General features: G+C 36.6%; 1 protein-coding gene across 4 annotated transcripts in view; it reads left to right on the forward strand.

Moving 5' to 3' along the window:
• Positions 1-2,023: 2,023 nt before the first annotated feature.
• TFPI (tissue factor pathway inhibitor) overlaps positions 2,024-20,546 on the forward strand; it is a 35,424-nt gene continuing 16,901 nt past the window's right edge. For 2 of the 4 annotated variants that reach the window (XM_070956856.1, XM_070956860.1), the window contains exons 1-2: positions 2,024-2,367; positions 12,746-12,865. In XM_070956856.1, the coding sequence (XP_070812957.1) occupies positions 12,751-12,865 (115 nt within the window). In that variant the 5' untranslated portion in view covers positions 2,024-2,367; positions 12,746-12,750. Of the gene's footprint in view, positions 2,368-7,708; positions 7,777-12,745; positions 12,866-20,546 lie in introns of those variants that run through there. The other 2 variants (XM_070956858.1, XM_070956859.1) reach the window with 2 other exon arrangements.

Consider the following 20,546-nt stretch of genomic DNA (forward strand, 5'->3'; position numbering starts at 1 on the left):
ATATAACATTGTTATTCCTTTTGATGTAATGTCTTTTTATTTATTTATTTTAATCTCACGAAAACAATTCGAATCATTTTGGAGTTGGACAGCCCAGAAAACTGATAAACAGACTTTATACTTGAAATCAATGAATAATATAAATTTCAGGTAGTGCAGAAAGCGAAAGGTAAATGTGTTTTAGTTCCTTTATTTGATCAAGAAATATGAGTTAGACTTACTGGAGCTGAAGTGACCACCATGTTTCATCTATTGCTTTGATCGATGTGTTTATGACACAGGAAATTACATATAAAGTAATTAAAGAATGTCAATAATATTATGATTAAATGAGAGGCCAGACACTAAAATGACTGGTCTGGTAAGTCTATGTCTGGCACAGGCTTTATGTCATTGACAGAAAGTCACATATCAGAGCCAAAGATGATCTTATTCAGGAGTCCTGGGGCAACTGTCATCCCAAGCTGCTGTTATGGGGGGGATTGTAACTAAGGAGTTTCCCAGGTCCCTGAGTTGTGGGATTCTTTTTACCCTAAAACCGTAATTTTCCCTTGCACAAACCAATTCATCATCATATTAACAGGTTAACCGAGTTGGACTGGACCTTGCAGGTCATCTAGTCCAACCCCCTGCCCAACCAGGAGACCCTACTAGTTCCTTGCTTCCAATGCTTCCCATCTGTTGACTTTCATGATGGTTTAAAAATGCCCATATAGATGCCAGAAAACAGAAGAATACTGAAAATAAACTCTCATACGATAGTCATCTTTTTTGCAGTTGACAAAACATCAACCTACTGAGCAGACGTCTGTCTGCATGTTTATATTCAATGACTCTGTCGCAGCTTGTGGTTTCAAAAATATGTTCCTGCTGTTACCCTTCAGCGTCTGAGAGTGTTTTATCTCCAAATGGAACAAACTGGACTTAACAGCCTTAGCTAAGCATAACTATGAGTGGGAGGAAGGGAAAAGGAATGATAGTCCTAGGTCTTTGTTTCTGGATGAGAGCCAGACCATCTGCTTAATCCAGGATCATATTAGCCAACAACTTCCTTTTTACCCAGTAGTTGCTAGTAACGTGCCCTAACAGGAATGAGGTCTGGGAGAAGTATTATCTTCTTTCTTCATGGCACAGTTTCATGAAAAATTGCCATTTTTCAGGGTACAGTTGGGGGAGGGGGGAAGCAGGAGATTTATTTGCAAAAGGTATATGAAGAGAACAAAAAGCTAAACCTCCCCCACCCCACACACACATACCTGGCATTACAACCCCCCATCCTGGATTTCTCTCACAGTTGCAAATGTTTTTTTTCTCCATTTTTTTTTAGGAAAGCCTGGGTTTTTTTTCCCCTAATTTATTTATTTTTTTTTATTTTATTTCCAATTTATATACTGCCCTTCTCCCTGAGGACTCAGGGCGGTGTACAGCAAGAATTACGAACATGAAATACAAATATTAAAAAACAATTAAAATATATATAAATTTGGCCCAAAAATTAAAAATCACAAATCAATTAAAACATTTAAAAATTTCTTCTTAAGCCAATATTTTGGCCTAGTTCCTTCTATGCACATGAGCAGTAATAGCATTAAGATTCCTGCCCATCCTTGGGAGGCAGGAGCAGACAGCAAAAACAGAAGATTTCCAGGTCCAAGTATATGCATGCTTTGTCTGGATTTTAAACATTAAAAAGATATCCTGGATTTTCTTGTTTTGGGGTGGGGGGAAACAGGCAGAAACTCTGTTTATCCCCCAAAAGACAAACTCTTCTGATAAATGGGAAGGAAGGGCTGGAAACCATAGAACCTTGTAGGGATTCTATAGCAGTAGCCCAGATCCGAGGCTGGCAAAAAACCCCATTGCTGGAGAGAGTCTCAAGATCAATTTACACTCCTTGTTTGGGGGAAAAAGGGAGGTGGCTAAGGAGAGAAGACAGTCTGAAATTAGTCAGAAAGGCTGCTCATCCTGCCTCCCACATACTGAAACGCCTCTTATAGAGAAAGTGCTTTCCTGGAAGGGAGAGGTGCAAAATAATTTCACAGGAAGATCATCAACGTGCTTTGAACCGGAAGCTCTGCTGTTGATCTCTGCCAGGCGAACTTCTTGGGATCCCAAGGTTTTCTGCACAGCATAAAGGAGCAACTTCAGAGCAGTGTGTTCAGATTCCCCACTCCCTCTTCACTGCCAGCTTGTCGATTGAAAAGTCTGGTAATAAGATCAGATTATATTCCTCTCCTTGTCTTTTCTCTCCCTGTCCCCTCCACCCCACCCCAGGCCCTGCCTTCTGGAAGAAACAAATACCGAAAGTCTTCCTGGAATCTTGTGATAACTTTTGGGACGTTTTTCAGCTCTGCAAGCAATTTGGTGGTAAGACAATAGCAATGTTCTTTTCATGTTATTTCCCTGGCTGGGTATGCATTGTTGCCAGATGAGTGTCAGATGTCAGATTTATTGATGTTGTCGAAGTCTACTTTTGTGTACTGGGAACAAAATTAAAACGGCAGTGTAATTTAGCTGGAAGGATACCTGAGCAATGACAGTGAGTATTGCCTTCACAGACCCAAACTTTTAAAGCAACTACATGCAAACAGTTGGCAATGTAAACAGGCATATTTTCTATAGATAGCATGGGGAAAAATAAATGTTTTCATCATTTTCCTTCGACTTGTTAACAACTAAAATACTGTGTTTTCCACCATGTAATACCTTCTCTCTCAAACTGTCAAGTACATTTCATTGAACTCTATGATAATTATACCTAAGAGAATTGCAACATAAAACCTACTTAGAGGTTTGGAGTATTTATTTTCTTGGCTCTGCACATCCACAATTGTCTGCAACATCATTTACAACAGATTTCCTTGGGATTCCCTCTTGTGTATGTGAATGTAGAATTCCATCCCAAGTTAAAGATATTATATTATGAACAACTTATGTACTGAAGAAGCTGTTTCAAAGCAATCTACAAAGGAAAGCTATTTATTCACATACATATATGCGTGAAAGGGAACCAAGGAAGAATGCAACAGTTAATCAGCCACTATTTTCATGAAACAAGTTTTAGTACAATTGGTGATAAGTTTTGTCTATGCCATTTGTAGAAAAGAAAGCTGGTGATAAATAAAAATTTCTCTATTAAACTGGAGGGGAAAGAGTAGGTTTTATGTTGCAATTCTCTTAGGTATAATTATCATAGAGTTCAATGAAATGTACTTGACAGTTTGAGAGAGAAAGTATTACATGGTGGAAAACACAGTATTTTAGTTGTTAACAAGTCGAAGGAAAAGGGAAGAGATGATGTCTATACTGAAAGATGATTTATCAGGCACATATTAGGAAGTTGGTCTTGACTAATAAAACTCAAAAGGGCTTAGGTTTCTATGAAGCCATCTCTTCCATTTCACACCTGTCCAGTTGATATGATTGGCAGAAGAAGCTCTGTTGCTTCTGAGGTCAGAGGCTTGTTCTTTTAGCATGCAAGAGAAGTTCTTGTCCTGATTGCTCCTAGATACAGAAGACCCTACTACTCCCTTGGGAGCTGTGTTTGCCTTTCTTAGTATTTGGAGTCCTGTATAGGTATATCTCTTTGCTAAGCTTGGAATTGTTAGATCATTTTATTCCTTGCTGTTATAATTGCTACTAATGTTTAACTTTAATCTATAATTTTAACTGTTTTTATATATTACTTTTGTCTTAAATTGGGTTTGATGCCTTGAATGCTTCAGATCCAGAAGAGAAAGTAATTATAGAACTCTAATAAATAAAAGTAAACATGTCTTCCCACTAGCCAAAAGGTCGCTATCTCATTTAATCCGCCATTGATTTTGAATCCCTTCAGATTAATAGCCTTGAATTTACTTATTAGAAATATAGAGTTGCTTTTCTGCCTAGCATCTTCCTCCTCTCATTATCTTCCTCCTCCCTCCTATTATTATCTCTGGGAAGAATCAAAAGTCAGTTTGGCATTGTGGTGAAGGTACTGGTCCAGAAACCAGGACACTAGTACTGAGTACAGTACTAGTTCCACTTTAGGCATGAAAGCCAGCTGGGTGATTTTGGGCCAGTCCTTCTCTCTCATCCCAACCCACCTGACCGGATTGCTGTTGTGAGCAAAATAGGAAGATGGAGTATTATTAATATTAACTCCCACCTTGAGTTATTTGTAAGAATGATAAAGGCAAGATAAAAACAAAACATACTGTAAATAACTAAAAGAAATAAAACTAGGACAGCTTGGGGATGTGCCTAGGAAGGAAAAAAGCTGATGCAGGTATTTAAATCATGTAAATCATTTGCATAATGATATTACACACATACATGGATGCCCATTAAGTTACTCCTAAATTTTAACATGTATGACATATGAAAGTTGCTTTTGCAAACAACCTTGACATAGCATGCAATAAATATCCTTTGGGTAACAAATTTCCTTTATTTGATTAAAAAAAAGGATTTCCTTTGGTTCAAAGAGTTATTCTCAGTAGTTGTTTATTTTTTTTTAAAGGAAGGTCTAAGAAATGTGAATCTTTGAAGCGCTAAAGATGTCACGCACATAGGCAACATGAGCTATGCAATTTCCTGTGACATTTCTACACAAAATAGAAAGTATATAGAATTATAATATGATTCATTCAAATCTAAAGCTAATTCCCACTCTGGGTTTTCTCTAACTCATTCTAGAGTTTGATTTAAAATTGCCAGCAGAGCTCTCTTTTATAATTGTCTATGGTATCCTGTCAAAACCTCTCTTAGAATCAACATCTGCACACAATTTTCCTAACTTCTTTAGAAAGATCATATTCATTTAAAACTTTATCTCTCTAGAGAAATGAAACACCTGCACAAATACTGCTTTCCAGAATTCAAATATTTGTCCTGCACTGAAATAAAAACTCCCTAAAGAATGCTGCTGATTTTAAAGTCAGTCTAATATTTAACCAGTATTAAGGCAAGATGCATTACTAGCCAAATCACATTTTAAATCAAAGACTGTTTTATTTTCTGCAGACTAGGGTAATTCCTATTGGAAAATGTAGTGATATGTTATCTATGTGATTGGGTCACCACTGATAAGCCTTATTGTTTCACAAAATAAAGATAGTTTCATATTACTAATTAGTTACTTTTTCATGTGCCATTATACATTATCCTGTGTCATAATACGGTGCTTAGCTATGGAGACATTGAGTATCGTAGAAATTTATTTGAACTAGTTTTTGGTTTAACGATAGACCTATCAATATAACATTGATATAGATGCGAATGTAGATATAGATACAGATACAGATACAGATGTAGATGTAGATGTAGATGTAGATGTACATGTACATGTACATGTAGATGTAGATATAGAAAGGCCTATAGCTTGGCTTAACGATAGACCTCTGTCCAGAGTGATTGCTGTCATATGGGTACATTATTACTTGTCATATTTGACTGAGACAGTCCTGATTAAAATAGAAAGAAGTTTCAGGTTTAGGTTCTTCAGTGAGCTAAACCGGAAGTGTTTGTTTTTAAAACTCTGAATCTGTGTGACCCTCTCAAAGAGATCAACCAGACCTCTTTACTTGAAAGTCAGTAATACCGTTGAATACCTTTTTTTAATAGACATGGCTGGTAGTGTGTGAAGTGAATTCCTGATAGCTTGTGCTTCTATGCTCCTGCCTTTGTATATATAGGTTTGGGGTATACTGAGTTAAGTATATCTTCTAGTTCAATATTACTCTTTTTGGTTGCCAGCAATTTTCTAACATTTTATGCAAGAGCTTTCCCATCCTACTTGGATATGAAAATTAAAGCTTGAGTTTTCTGCAGCAAAGCGTCAAATTCTGCCATTCAACTTCCACTGAGTTCATTAGACATTTTGCTTGCATGTGGGCAAGGTATATACATCAAGGCACGAGCAAAAGTTTCACACACAAACAGACATAAATTGTGTTTAAATGCTAGTCAAAGATTGTGTCAAATGCACATGGGAATAGTGGGGAACAATCCCAATTTATATTCCGAGTTTGCATTCAGTTAGGTTATGTATAGGGTCATCATAAGACTTACCTCTTGTGACTAATGAACACAACTATATTAAAAGACAGGGGACTTTTGCTAAACCACAGAAACATTTTTTCTAATAATAAAAGATTACCACTAAAGTTATGACATCTTTTCTTCTTTGACAGCTATCTTTGCAGACCTTTAAAAATCTTTCATTTAAATTGTATTCTTAATAACTTCAGACTTTTATCTCTTTTCGGTTTTTCATTCTATCCTTCCTGTTGTTCCACAGCCACAAAAGTGACTCATTCAAAGTGACAGCCCAGGAAATTGAACAGAAAAACATAAGGCTTTTGAAGCTCAAAATCAACCTAGAAACTTCTTTTTTTTTTATTCTATCCATCAGGAACACGCATAGTTAAAATAACTAGGGATGTACATATGCAAACAAGTAAACAAAAATATTTTAAGGATCTGGGCAAAGCTGAAGAAAAGATTGCTACAGGTTTGAAAAAGCAAAATAACAAAGAAGTATTTATTGCTTTGTTCATGCATTCCTATATTGAATGTATCTGTAAATGTATCTATGAACTGTTGTAAATTGAGGACTACCTGTATTAATTCCTCCAGAATTTAGCACACTGTTCCAAAAGAGTGTTGTAAAGGGGAGCCAGGCATGTATAATCCGATAAACTAGAACTATATTAACATTTGGGTGGTCTAGTTATTTATCTGTGCTTTCAGTTTTAAAAAAAAATGGCAAAACTTGTGTTGTTTTATTATTCAAACTCAAACAACATTGATCCCTAGCAATTTTATTTTCTAAAGAGAACATGGATACAAATATGCTGAAATTCTACCATAAAAGATTTGGAAGATTGCTGCACAAATGCAGAAGGTGTTCAGGATTAAGATCTAAAACTGTGGCCTTCTTATTAAATATTTCTAAAGAGAGCAAGCATGTGGATAATGATTTTCCCAATTTGTTTTTAAATTAAATTAGAATAGAATAGAATAGAATAGAATAGAAAAGAATAGAATAGAATAGAATAGAATAGAATAGAATAGAATAGAATAGAATAGAATAACAGAGTTGGAAGGGACCTTGGAGGTCTTCTAGTCCAACCCCCTGCCCAGGCAGGAAACCCTACACCACTTCAGACAAATGGTTATCCAACATCTTCTTAAAAATTTCCAGTGTTGGAGCATTCACAACTTTTGCAGGCAAGTTGTTCCACTTATTAATTGTTCTAACTGTCAGGAAATTTCTCCTTAATTCTAAATTGCTTCTCTCCTTGATTAGTTTCCACCCATTGCTTCTTGTTCTACCCTCAGGTGCTTTGAAGAATAGTTTGACTCCCTCTTCTTTGTGGAAACCCCTGAGATATTGGAACACTGCTATCATGTCTCTCCTAGTACTTCTTTTCATTAAACTAGACATACCCAGTTCCTGCAACCGTTCTTCATATGTTTTAGCCTCCAGTCCCCTAATCATCTTTGTTGTTCTTCTCTGCACTCTTTCTAGAGTCTCAACATCTTTTTTACATTGTGGCGACCAAAACTGAATGCAATATTCCAAGTGTGACCTTACCAAGTGTGGTATTAACACTTCATGTGATCTTGATTCTATCTCTCTGTTTCTGCAGCCCACAACTGTGTTGGCTTTGCACACTACTGTGCAAAGTAGTGCAGCAGCCAGTAGCTGCTGCACACTACTGGCTCATATCTAAATGGTTGTCTACTAGGACTTCAAGATCCCTCTCACAGTTACTACTATTGAGCAAGGTACCACATATACTGTACCTTTGCATAGATCAAGGCACAGTTCACAATACAGTTTGATTTGGTATTCTTTATCTTGATTCTTTCCTTTGAAAATATTGGCAGTATGGTGATGATTTGTAAAAGCAAAGAACCAAAAAGCTACTTTGGATAGAGCTTGGTTTCATGTGAGCAAAGTCAGGGTCCTAATCTCCCATCTGACTCTTCCTCTCAATGCATTTTTCCCTCTCCTTATCTTATAGCAAGTCTTTATGCTGAAACTGCATAAATCATCTGCAAATAAGATTTGTGATCCAAAATAAAGCCAACAACCGTCTGTTAAGATTCTCAGTCATCCAGATCATGGTTTTTGTCTCACGGGCGCTTTTTCCAAAGGGGCCAGGAAAGGATATTATTTCTCATATCCTTTCTGGGTTCTGAAAGATTGTAAGAGCCGCAGAGCACATTAACCTTAATTCAGTTGGAGATCTGAATACACAAGTCCTGTGTGCCTTCAGTTTTCCCTTTGTCAGTTTTTCAGCATTACCAGGTTGTATGCTTCATGTACCTAGTTATCTTTGAGACCGCCTGCTGCTACCGACGACCTCCCACCGACCTGTGCGCTCCCACAGAGAGGGCCTCCTCGGGGTGCCATCAGCCAAACAATGTAGGCTGGTGACCCCCAGGGGGAGGGCCTTCTCTGTGGGGGCACCTACCCTATGGAATCAGCTGCCCCCTGAGATAAGGAGGATCCAAGACCTCGGTGCCTTCCTCCGTGCCCTTAAAACTTTCTTTTTTCAGCAAGCTGGGCTGGCTTAACATATTTCTTTTAATATTTTTTAATTCTTAATTGGTTTGTTATCTTAAATTGGGGCCAAATTAATATATATCCTTTTAATTGTTTTTAATGTTTGTATTGTATGTTTTTATCTGGCTGTATACTGCCCTGAGTCCCTCGGGAGAAGGTGCGGTATATAAATTCGAGATAAAATAAATAAAATAAAATAAATGTGAAGACAGAAAACTAAAACTAAAACTTGCTTCCACTTTTGTTTTTATAAAGCACAAATTTGAAAAAGACATATGTTTTAAAATTACTCAGTGAAGGAATGTTGGCCCAAGTTTTATTTTTAACAATGGATTAATAAAACAAGGAAGAAGGGAACTACAAAGAGTAATTAATCTTTGGAAGCTTCAGTCCCTGCTTCTGCATCTCCCAGATGGTGCAATAAATAGGTCAAGTATCTGAGATTGGGAAACAGATGGAAGATTTAAAACAAAACGTAGGTACTAGGTATACTGAAACAGGTAATTATAAATACTAATATTCAGGAATGTCCATCCTCCCCCCCCATTTCCTTTTGCTCCATTTCCCATAATAAGATTGCATTTAAAAGTGTTTGATTTATTACTCAGCTTTTACAGTCATTTATTTTTTTTTTAAAGAAAGAACCTTTCGATGAAACCTAGTTTCAGGTTGAATCTACTACTGCATTAATATTGCATAAGCACTTTACATTCTTTGCTGCTTACTAATGTCATATCATTATACACTACTGTCTTCTATGAGACAGGCTGATGATGATCTCTACAGTCCTTGTTTCCTAATCCTGAATCTCAAAGGGAATTTCTTGCAATACAGATTGAAGCCGTGATTTAATAGCAAACTACTGTTAAATAATAAGATATACCATTAATAATTGGCTTGAATTATTTCCAAATTTAAGTGCTTAGGAATGTTTGTTAAAGAATATTTCTTGTGGAAATTTGCCCTGACTCACTTGAAACCACGTAACAGATTTCTGTGAAATGGGAAAGGATTTTACATTACACTAGTTCAGTCTGGCTTGTGCGATCTAGATATTTGATCAAAACATTAATTTTGTGACTAGACTAGATTTTCAGGAACCAATGAGCAGATTTAAGATAATAAAACTTTTGAAGGAAAAAAAAAGAAACAAAATAGCAATATTTTCATAAAAGTCAATATTATAATTTCACTGGGGGCAATCCTGCCATTGATGGTGATTTACCTTCCTCTTCTGGAGCTATTCCTCCCTGTGCCCCTGTGTTCTCCAACACGTGGAACAGATTTTGAAGGCATACTTTCAAGAAGAAAGGACCAAAAAAAAAGTAGCTTTTGGTGTAATTTCACTCTAGGCTTTGTCAAAAACAATTTCATCTACACATTAACAGTCTACAGATTTGCAGGTAGTGCATTTCAAATAACCTTTCAAAATCTCCATGTTCTGCCACCAAACAATGAAGAGTTCTGCAAATAATAGAGAAAACCCATTCAACATGATAATTTGATCAAAGCTGGGCAAAAATAAGTGTTATTGAACATACAAAAGTTGCATTTAGTGAGATGGGCAGTTATATAAATGTGATTAATAAATGTATAATTTGTGTTATTATGGGTAATATGTTATTGAACATAATAACATACTAGTATTGAAGTTCCAAAGACATAAAAATCTTAGTATTCTGCAAATTCTAGCAAATTTGCAAAAATATCCAAATTTTAAAAAAGGATACTCTCAGTCTCAATCTAATAACCAATATCATTGGATTCCTTGAAAAAAAGAAATGTTCTGTTTCTCTCCTTCCAAATTGGACTTTTTTTTTATTTTAGAAAATGTATTCATAGAGCATATCAGTATCTCAGAAATGTTTATGTTAATTCTAAACTTTTTTCATTATTAAATAGATAGTTTTGTTTTGTTTTTTTGTTTAAGCATACAGGAGACAGACAGATAGTCTCTCCATTATTTAAATATAATTATTTCTTGTCTCTTGAAGTATGGCCAAGGTTACAGATACAGGTTTCATGAGGACAAATGGAGCACTAGGAAAAATAATCCTGGTTAAAGATAAGCATTTTTTCCTGCTGATAGAGGGGGAAAAGGAGAGAAAATGAGCAGAGACTTATCTTTACATACTTTTGTGGAACAGATTGAATGTGGTTTCTGAAGTATTAATACCATATGAAAATATATCAGATTCCTAGGCAAAAGATATTTTAAGTCGGAGACTTTCACAGACCTCTAGAGCAGGGGTCCTCAACCCCTGGTCTGCAGTCAAGTGCCGGGCCACGGCCCATTGGGAATCAGGCCATGTAAATGGCAGTTGGGTGCATGAAGCTGCATTTGTGCAAGTAGTGCATGTGTGCAAAACAATCCCCACTCCCCCCCCCCCCGGTCGCCACCACCACTGGTCCACAGAGCAGAAAAGGTTGGAGATCTCTGCTCTTGATATTCCTAATGTGTTATCCTTATTTGATTATTTATTTATTCATTACATTTATGTACCACCCATCTCATCTAGAGATGATCATGAGATAGGACTAATTTTAGTATAGTGAGCTTTCCCAGTCACTAGCCTGGTTGTTGCATTCTGGACCAATTGGGGGTTTTGAGTCATTTTCAAAAGCAACCCACATCAAGCATGTTGCAGTAGTGATCAAGATGAATTCCTATCACAACAGCTTCCTTGCCCATGGGTATGATAGTCCTTTGTTGTCATTGATTGATTGATAGATTGATTGACTGACTGACTGACTGACTGACTGACTGACTGACTGACTGTATGCCAGTGTCAGTGTCAGCTCTAGCAACCGCATAGATAGATCTTCTCCAGGTTTGTCTTTCCTAATCTGACTTTTCACATCTTCCTGGATGGAAGCAATGGTGTACTCATTATTATTGTAATTGCCAAGTAAGTGTAATCATCTTGCTGCTGGTTGTCCTCTTCTTGTCTTTCCTTCCACCTTTTCTAGTGTCATGGATTTATTCAGAGAGTTATGTTTTCACAGAACATGTCCAAAATAGGATCCTTTGTGCCTCAAGTGAGAATTCTGAATTGACTTGTTTGTTGATTCATTTGTTTCTTATAGCTGCTGTCTATGGTATTCTATGGAGTCTTTTCCAACACCAAGTCTAAAAGCCTCAATGCTCCTTCTGTTCTGCTTCTTTCTTTTTGACAGAACCTCACATTGCCTGCAAAATTCTGATCTTTGCAAATATAGAGGCATCCCTGAATCTTTTCTCAGGTCTATTCTATCAAGTGCTAGTCTGGGCTATATTTCATAACAGCTGATTCATTTATACTTTATAGTTGATCCTAAAAAGCAGAAGCTGTCCACCCTGTCTTCATTGCCAATTAAGATGTATATGGCCACCCATCTTAAGCAAATCTGGTGGTTTACAATAAGCATAAAACTAATAAATAATCATAAAGACAATGGTAAGTCTGGTTGTTGTACCTGTTATCATTAATTTGGTGTTTTTTGCATTTAATCTTAATCTTATTTTTTTCCTTAAATTGCGGTCCTTATACAGCCCTTAACTGGTATTAAATAAATATAAGTCCCCCTTTATTCAGGGGAGATGTAAATGTATTAAAATGTATTAAATAATAGATTACATTATACATTACTTTGGATGGAAGGGACTGCAGGAACTTAAAACATAGGTGAAATAGGAATTAACAGTGGGGCGAGGAAATTTCATGCCAATATAATGCTTTGCCAATTCCAGGATTAATAGACAGCGCCCAGAATGCATAATTCACCATGAATTGGCAACAATCAATCAGGCCAAATATAAGAAAAAATAGAGAAACTGATGCTAATTCAACCCGTTTAATTTGTTAGGATTTATCTCATTTGATTAAACTCCAAAACCCATTTCTTTAGACTCAGTATTATTCGGGATAAGCAGGGGCAAGCTTTTCAACTTCTCCTCAGGGTGAACCATATTTTTGAGTTACGCTTCGGTAACTCTGGTGCTCAGGCCTATGCATTAACACAGGCATCATAATAAGTAAGCCTTTGTATCCAGGCCCTTTTTTCTCTTTCCCTTCTGGATGATGATGTGAATTGAACTGTAACACCTATAAGACCTTTTTTCCTTGGCAGTGGAAGGAAGGATGTTTCAAAGCTCTCTTGTTCCTTGTCTTCTGTACTAAAGTTTATTTATTTTTGCTTGTTTAGAAAAGATGAATGGAAGGAGGATCAATATGTGTGTAACTGCCACCTTGTATCTTCTCTCCCAATTTGTCCTTTGCGATGGGACTGCAGCTTCAGAGAATGAGGAATATGCAGAGATTATTGGTAAGTGCTCTTTTATTTATTCTCACAAAGCTACAGTACAGAGAAATAAAATGTCCTGGTTTAACAGGCCGTATTTAATGCAATTCCTAATTGTGGTATGCATTTTCAAGATGAATGGGTAATAATATTTTCAGTCCTGATTGAATTCCACTGGTTATCATTCATGAGCCTGTTCTGTCTTAATTTGCAATTAGTCTGCAATTTCATCCATTCATATGTATGATTTCGAATGTACTTTTCACAAAATACCCTTTTAGCAGCAAACCTAATTTCAAAGCATATTTTATCTAAACTAAAAGTATAAATTAATTACGACAATTTATTTGAGGTCTGAAATTCAAAGATAATGTAAATACAGAAGAAATGTTTTAAAAAGGTAATGTAGTTAAAAACAAAAGAGTTTCCATCTTTGGCATTAATCCCCCTCACTATTGCAATATTTTAATAACCCAGACAGTTCCTATTAAAAAATAAGCTTTAAAACTCGATTGTAAGGAGGATCCTGATATATTAATTATGTCCAGTAAAGTATCTCTTGAAAGATGCATTTCCTGAAGGGAATGAGTCACAGCCATTGAAACTGCCTCTTTCTTGTAAAGGGTGAAAGTCCATAACTTATTAGCATCGCTGCTTGGAGATTCAGCTTGTCTAGCAGGAAAAGCTTTTAGCAGGCGTGGGTGTTGGGTGGGTGGCAAGTTGTCAAATCAAGCTTATGATGGGGACAAAAAAGAGACTCATTTTCTCTCAATGCGACAAGCTGTTTTGCCTTGATAATGCTCATCAACAAGAATAATTTGAACAGAGTCTTGTGATGGATGAACTGTATAAATAGAATATAAATAGAATATATAGACACGAAGCATTTCACTTGGGAGACAACAGAACAATCAGCCATAGGAAAGAGTACTGAATATTTTTTCCTGTCAAGTCAGCTTATCATAAATAGGTGATCATTTAGTTATGATTGTAGAATTAAAGAGTTGTCATATTCTGCAAGGAAATTTGATTTGGGTTAGTAAAAAAAAAACTCACTTAACAAAACCTACATGCATGAGGCTCATTTTAGTAGGAGTAAGAAATAAGGAGAGTCAGTTTGGTGTAGTGGTGAAGGTACTGGCCTAGAAATCAAGAGGCTGTGAATTCTAGTCCTACCTTAGGCCTGAAAACCAGCTGGGTGACCTTGGGGCTTGGGCTAGTCATTCTCTCTCAGCCCAACACACAACACAGGGTGGTTGTTGTTGGAGAAATAGGAGGAAGAAGGAATAGTAGGTATGTTTGCCATCTTGGATTATTTGTAAACAAACAAACATGCTGTGAGTTTCAGACTTCCTTTATGCCCAAAGCCAGTTAGGTGAGGTTGGATCAATCCCTACCCTCAGTTCAAGGGAAAAAAGCAACAAAAACCACTTTTAAAACAAGATGACAACTATCCAGACTGATTTGAAGATATATACATAGTAGAATAATACAACTTTCAATGATAATAATTCTTATTTCAATACAAAATTGAAAAAAATTAATTATTTCAATACAAAATTATCAAACCTTTTATTTGAAACATCTTTTTTGAAATAAATTCTTCTCCATATTTTATATATCTTTCTTTAAGTATTATTATATATTAATAACTGAGCCCAGTGCAAAATGGGATAAGTATAAGAGGGAAAAATATGAGGCGCAAAAACTGAGTGATTTAGCCCCTCGGCTAAATAGAATCTTCTGTAAATCTTCTAGGTTAGGTTAGGTTAGGTTAGGTTAGGTTAGGTTAGGTTAGGTTAGGTTAGGTTAGGTTAGGTTAGGTTAGGTTAGGTTAGGTAATACTGTGCTGTACTGTGCTATACTAATACTGTACTGTTCTATACTATACTGTACAGTACTATACTGTACTGTACTGTACTGTACTGTACTGTACTGTACTGTACTATACATTAAGCTGTTTTCTGTATCACTGTTTTGCAATAAATTTGACTTGGCTTAGCTTAACCTTTACCAGAACTTTATCTAGCTTTAAGGGACAATTAATAAATGACCCAAATTACTTTTTTCATTAACTATACATCCCTTGGAAAAGGTTAAGAACACAGGAATATTAAAAACAAATAAACTTTAAATATAATAGTTTACATTTAGTGTAAATTAAATCACATTTAATGTTTTGCCTTTCTCAGTTCTCAGTACATTGTTCTCGGTATATTGGAGTCTGTTCCTTGCCATACCACTTAAAACAAAGAACACATGTTAAATCTTATAAAGACAAACGAAATCAGGTTTCAGGCATTTGATGGGAAACTGGAACCAAAACGTTTTTTTAGTCTTCAGAAAAATACTGTATCAAATTTTCTTTCCCCACCTTTCCCAGAATTGTGAGAAATGATATGATGAGTTTATTCCATTATATCCAGCTTATGGCTGTCATTCTAGTTCCTACTGAATTCAGAGGATAAGTTGGGACATCAATTTCAACTGCAGGAACATTCAACATTCAAATTCAACAAGGATAGGCTGTATTCTGAATTTCTTGGAACTTGTATCATCCTGAGTGTGGTTTCCACAATTGCTTTTCCGTTAGAACTCTTGGCGTTCTCCTGTTCCATTCTGGAAAATCATTCTGGAAGAATGGGAACAAGGGAAGAGACAAATGGGTAAAAAAATCTCACCTCCCTTTCATAAATTGAATCCTCTCTTGTATTTTAGCCCATCCATGAATAAGAGGGACATTTCTCTTTATGGGCATGAAGTTAATCCCCAAGGCACTAGTGGGTAAACAAACCTATGTAAATACAAAAATCTACTTATTTGCTATCATCACCTTACTTCTTTTGCTTTTTGTGCTTATTTTTGTGTTTATTTTTGCAACCCTTTTTCTGTTAGTCATCGGTCAGCTCTAAGAGAAAAGCAAATAGGAATTGAAACAGGTTAGTGTAACACGTAATTACAGGTCTACCATAAACTCCTCCTGAAGAGCAGGACATGGATGCCATTTGTCCTTGGCTGCCATCTATCTTGGCAGTTCCATCTTTCAAGATTGGGGGGAGGGGGTTTAAAAGAAATTTGCAGGCAATAAAGAGGTTGACCTACCAATTATAGCTCTAGTTAGCCATCGTTTTGGGTTTTTTTGTTTTTGGTTTTTTGTGAACAGTCCATTCTGAGACTGCTATTTCTTTAAATTGTCTGCTTTTGTCCATCTCCCCCACATTTTTTCCCCTCTGGTTTACTTTCTTCCTGCTGTATTCACTGGAAACGTTTTATATTGAAATCCTGTGGTTGCTGATGAAGCATCCCAAGCAGCACAGGATATGTTGTGTGTTCCTCTCCAAGGACCACAAAGGCAGTCTGACCTTATTACTACTTCCCAGCTGCTGTGGAAACCTCCTTGGGAGAAGTGTGTATGTGTATGTGTTGTCCTCTTGTTGAAACTAATGTAGTTGATCTTGTGATGGAGAACTGTTACGTATGGAGGAAAAAGTTCAAATATACTGTTCCACCCTCACTGCTATCCTGCTAGAATGAGCCCAGCAGAGTATGACAAGCAGTAGTGTGTTTCGTGCGGAATTTCTGCAACTCAGCAAGTATCTTTGCTAGGAAGAAGTCCAAGTCCGGTATATTTTTATTACTGAGGAAATATTGACCTCTTGGTTCTCCCATATGTTTAGAAGTCTTTGATTCCAAAAAGGAAATCTCTAATGTTTGAAATAGAAACAAAGACAGCTGCATTTCACACGGTGTATAAATAATGACCAATACTAGGATGTTGTTTTTTTGTCATTCCCAGAATGGCTAAGAGTAAGCATACTCTTTGTGCCTTAGGGGGCCAACAAAACTAGTCTAAATATAATTTTGGATGAAAGATTAGGAGAACTTCCATCAAATGGTAAAATTAATCTCCAGTGTTTTGACATATTTGTTCCAATATATTGCGTCTGAATTCTTTGGGGAAAAAAATACACCACCAGGAAATTAAAGAAAAATTCTACTTCATACTCACAGATTTCACTATCTGGAGTTATCTTAGTGAGGCCGAGGGAAGCTGCTTTCTCTTCTTTTTCTTCCCCTGAACACAAAGCAGAAGGAAACTAAGAATGCCAAGATATGCCAAGAATCAAACAAAAGAACAGATCCTTGGATGAAGAAAAACCTATTAATTCTCTTCCTTCTGTGTAAATTATTATACTCTTAAAAACTAATGGAAACTTCCGAGTACTGTGTGCAATTGCCCCATTTATTGGGAATGTGTTAACTATTAAAAACTCCAAATGTGGAAAATGGAATATATTTCTAAGGGGCTACAAAAGGTCTTGAGAACAGAAGACCTTGCCTTTGATTTGAGTTTATTCAGCTCAGATTGAGTTTTCTGCTAAACCGCAAATAGCCTTTTGGTGTATAGAAAACAGTTTTTCCACTAAAGAACAATATCATTGGATTCCACTTAATAAAAATGAGGCGTGTTTTGCAGTAATAATAATGTAAAATCATTGACTTTGCCAGACTGACAGGGCACTCAGATAATGAGAATCCCTCCAAACTGTTTTATACAAGGTCATTGCCATGTCAGTCAAGGTCACTATAAGATAATAAGTGTCATACGGGAAAAACCCAAGTTAACTGTGGTGAACCACAAAAAGATGATTCAACAATGGACTCAGTAAGCAAAATAGATACAATATCCACCCACCCCACATATACACATAGACATTTTCACAGGAATATAGTGAATCCAAATTTGATTGTGTGTTCAGGTTTTTAATGTCTAAATGACATTAATTAATAATTGTTGAGATTTTTTTAAAAAAGAATTTCCTTTTTCCCAATTATACATGATAGATATCACTAATTTCCCATTGTTCATGGCTTCCTTCTCCCTGCCCTTCTTCTCAGTGTCCCATCCTTTCTACTAAACAATTTATACTCTCATCTTCCTCCCTGGTCAGAGCAGAGGAAAAGAGAGAGGCATTGCAGCCACAGATGGAGCATCAGCTTTAGGCCTCTCCCAATCTGGCCTGGCCTTTTTTGGGGACAGAGAGGTTTTCTGGCTCCAATCATAACCATCCCCATTGACAGATAGGAATGATCTAAACCAGGGGTTCCCCAGTTGATGGACCGGTGCCGGTCCATGGCATGCCATAAACTGGTACGCACAAACAAGCAAAGCCCCCTCCACGGGATACAGGCAGCACACAAAACCACCACCCCACTGGTCCATGGAAAAACCTCTTTCCATGAAACCAATCCCTGTTGCCCAAAAGATTGGGGGCTGCTGATCTAAACTGATAGCAACTGCAAGGAAGAAAATAATTGGAATTAAAGGATCTCTGTCCACAGATGTGTACTCATGTTTTCCATATTTTGCATTTGCAGTAAAAGGCTGCCAAGCAGTTTGAAAAAAAGGGGTGGCTTCAATGGATATCCTTTAAAAGAATAGAACCCTTAAACACTGATTACATCTTATCTCATCTTTTTTAAAAAAAATATAGATCTGTATGATATTAAGATGTGGTAATTTGTCATTTGTAATCTTCAAAGGAAATGAATAAATGAACAGTGTGCGTGACACTTCAGTTTTGTAACTTCCAGGAAATTAATGGCTCTTTGATGTATAATTTCTAGGCAGATGCTGCCCCCTAGAGATTAGTTATGCCTCTTTAAGTCTCAATAATACATAGTCAAATGTTTGAATGAAGCTATATAGGGATATATAGATAAAATATTATAGTGTCATTTAAAAGATAAACTAATATTGAACTTTGTAATAATATAAACATATATAGACAATGTATGCTATATGTAGTATATAAACATTCAGTCCTTTTTCATGCTAACTTGCAAGTGAAAAAATATTGTACCATTGAACCTACTTTTCAGCAGTTTGTTCATCGTCAGTGATATTCTTGTTTCTTTTTATAATTACATCCTACAATAATAAGCATAGTAATTATGCTTTCAATGGAGAGGAAAGCAATTTTTTTAAAAAAAAATAATAAGCAAAGTTGAAAGAGCTACATGATCCTTGAATTTACAAAAAGAAAGCTTTTAGTATACTATAAAGAATAGTTATATAAAGAATGTCATAGTAAGAAAAATGGAATCGTTGACCTGCCATCCAGGAAAAGAGGTTTTAGGTTCTTCCTATGTCTTGACAAGCTGTATCAAGACAGTGTATAGCAGTGTATGGCCAGCAGTTTTAAGCAAATGAAACCTTTTTCATTCCACTGGTGCATTTGGTAAGGTATCTTTATTTTTTCTAGTGCTCTTGAAAAACTATGTTGGAACTAGCTACCAATACCGTGTTTCCCTGAAAAGAAGACCCTGTTTTATATTTTTTGAACCCTGAAATAAGTGCTTGGCCTTATTTTGGGGCAGGTCTTGTTATTTTGGGGCGCGTGGAGGAAACCAGAGGAAATGGCAGGGACCGGCTGCGCATGCATTTAAATATTTTTGGGGAGAGCTTATTTTCAGGGGGGGCTTATTTTAGCGCATGCACTCAAAAGCCCGATTGGGCTTATTATCAGGGAATGTCTTATTTTTGGGGAAACAGGGTATATTTATTTATGGGATAGGCATAGTGAAGGACTTTACAAACTCTACTATATGCAGCCTCCCCCAAACAGCAAATATAAGTGGGGTTACAAGTTGGACTCAGAGGCGCTTGTGCATAGCTGAGTAGCTGATAATACTGTTCCCAGCTTTATCTTGCAAGCAAGCTGGCAACTGGCTGATGCAGGAAAACCCAGAGTCAATTTTTACTGGGTTCTTGCTTTAGATGGGTAACCTCATGGCATTTTATAAAAGCTGGAGTATTGTCAAAATGGAAGGGACGCGGTAGCTCAGTGGCTAAGACACTGAGCTTGTCGATCAAAAGGTCGGCAGTTCAGCGATTCGAATCCCTAGTGCCGTGTAACAGGGTGAGCTCCCATTACTTGTCCTAGCTTCTGCCAACCTAGCAGTTCAAAAGCACGTAAAAAATGCAAGTAGAAAAATAGGGACCACCTTTGGTGGGAAGGTAACAGCGTTCCATGCGCCTTTGGTGTTTAGTCATGCCGGCCACATGATCACAGAGACGTCTTCGGACAGCACTGGCTCTTCTGCTTTGAAACGGAGATGAGCACCGCCCCCTAGAGTCGGGAACGACTAGCACATATGTGCAAGGGGAACCTTTACCTTTACCTATTGTCAGAATGGATTCCTAATCTGTCTGGACAAAGGGACAGAAGGTCAGGATTTTCATCTGCTTCTATCAAAAGCAAATTCTGTTCTAAAGTAAATGTGGATCAAGGAATAAATAAAATTCAGATTGCAGACTAAATGCCAGACTAAGCAAGTGCTTCCTTTCCACTAAATAAACTAAAATTTAGATTTTAGATTCAAGAGTTTTACATCCAGTAGGAAAGTTTTACTTTATGATGCTGCCAGATTCTATATGAATGACAGTTACAAGTAAATTGTTTGTGGTTATTTTATTCCCAGGGCAATCACACAAACGCACTTGATTTTAGGGTATAATGGTACTCAATACATAAAGAATGAAAACCAGTTTGATGCAGTGATTAGGGTACCAGGTTATAAACTAGGATATGTCCAATCCTGCCTTAGAAATGAAACCAAATGGGTCACTTTGGGTCAATCACTCTCTTTTAGTTCCAAGGAGACAAGGATAAATAAAACTTTACTAAAGAAAAATAGAAGG

Source organism: Pituophis catenifer, unplaced genomic scaffold (genome assembly GCF_029215685.1).
Source record: "Pituophis catenifer annectens isolate HBS135680 unplaced genomic scaffold, rPitCat1.0.hap2 SCAF_1, whole genome shotgun sequence".
NCBI classification, from domain to species: domain Eukaryota; kingdom Metazoa; phylum Chordata; class Lepidosauria; order Squamata; family Colubridae; genus Pituophis; species Pituophis catenifer.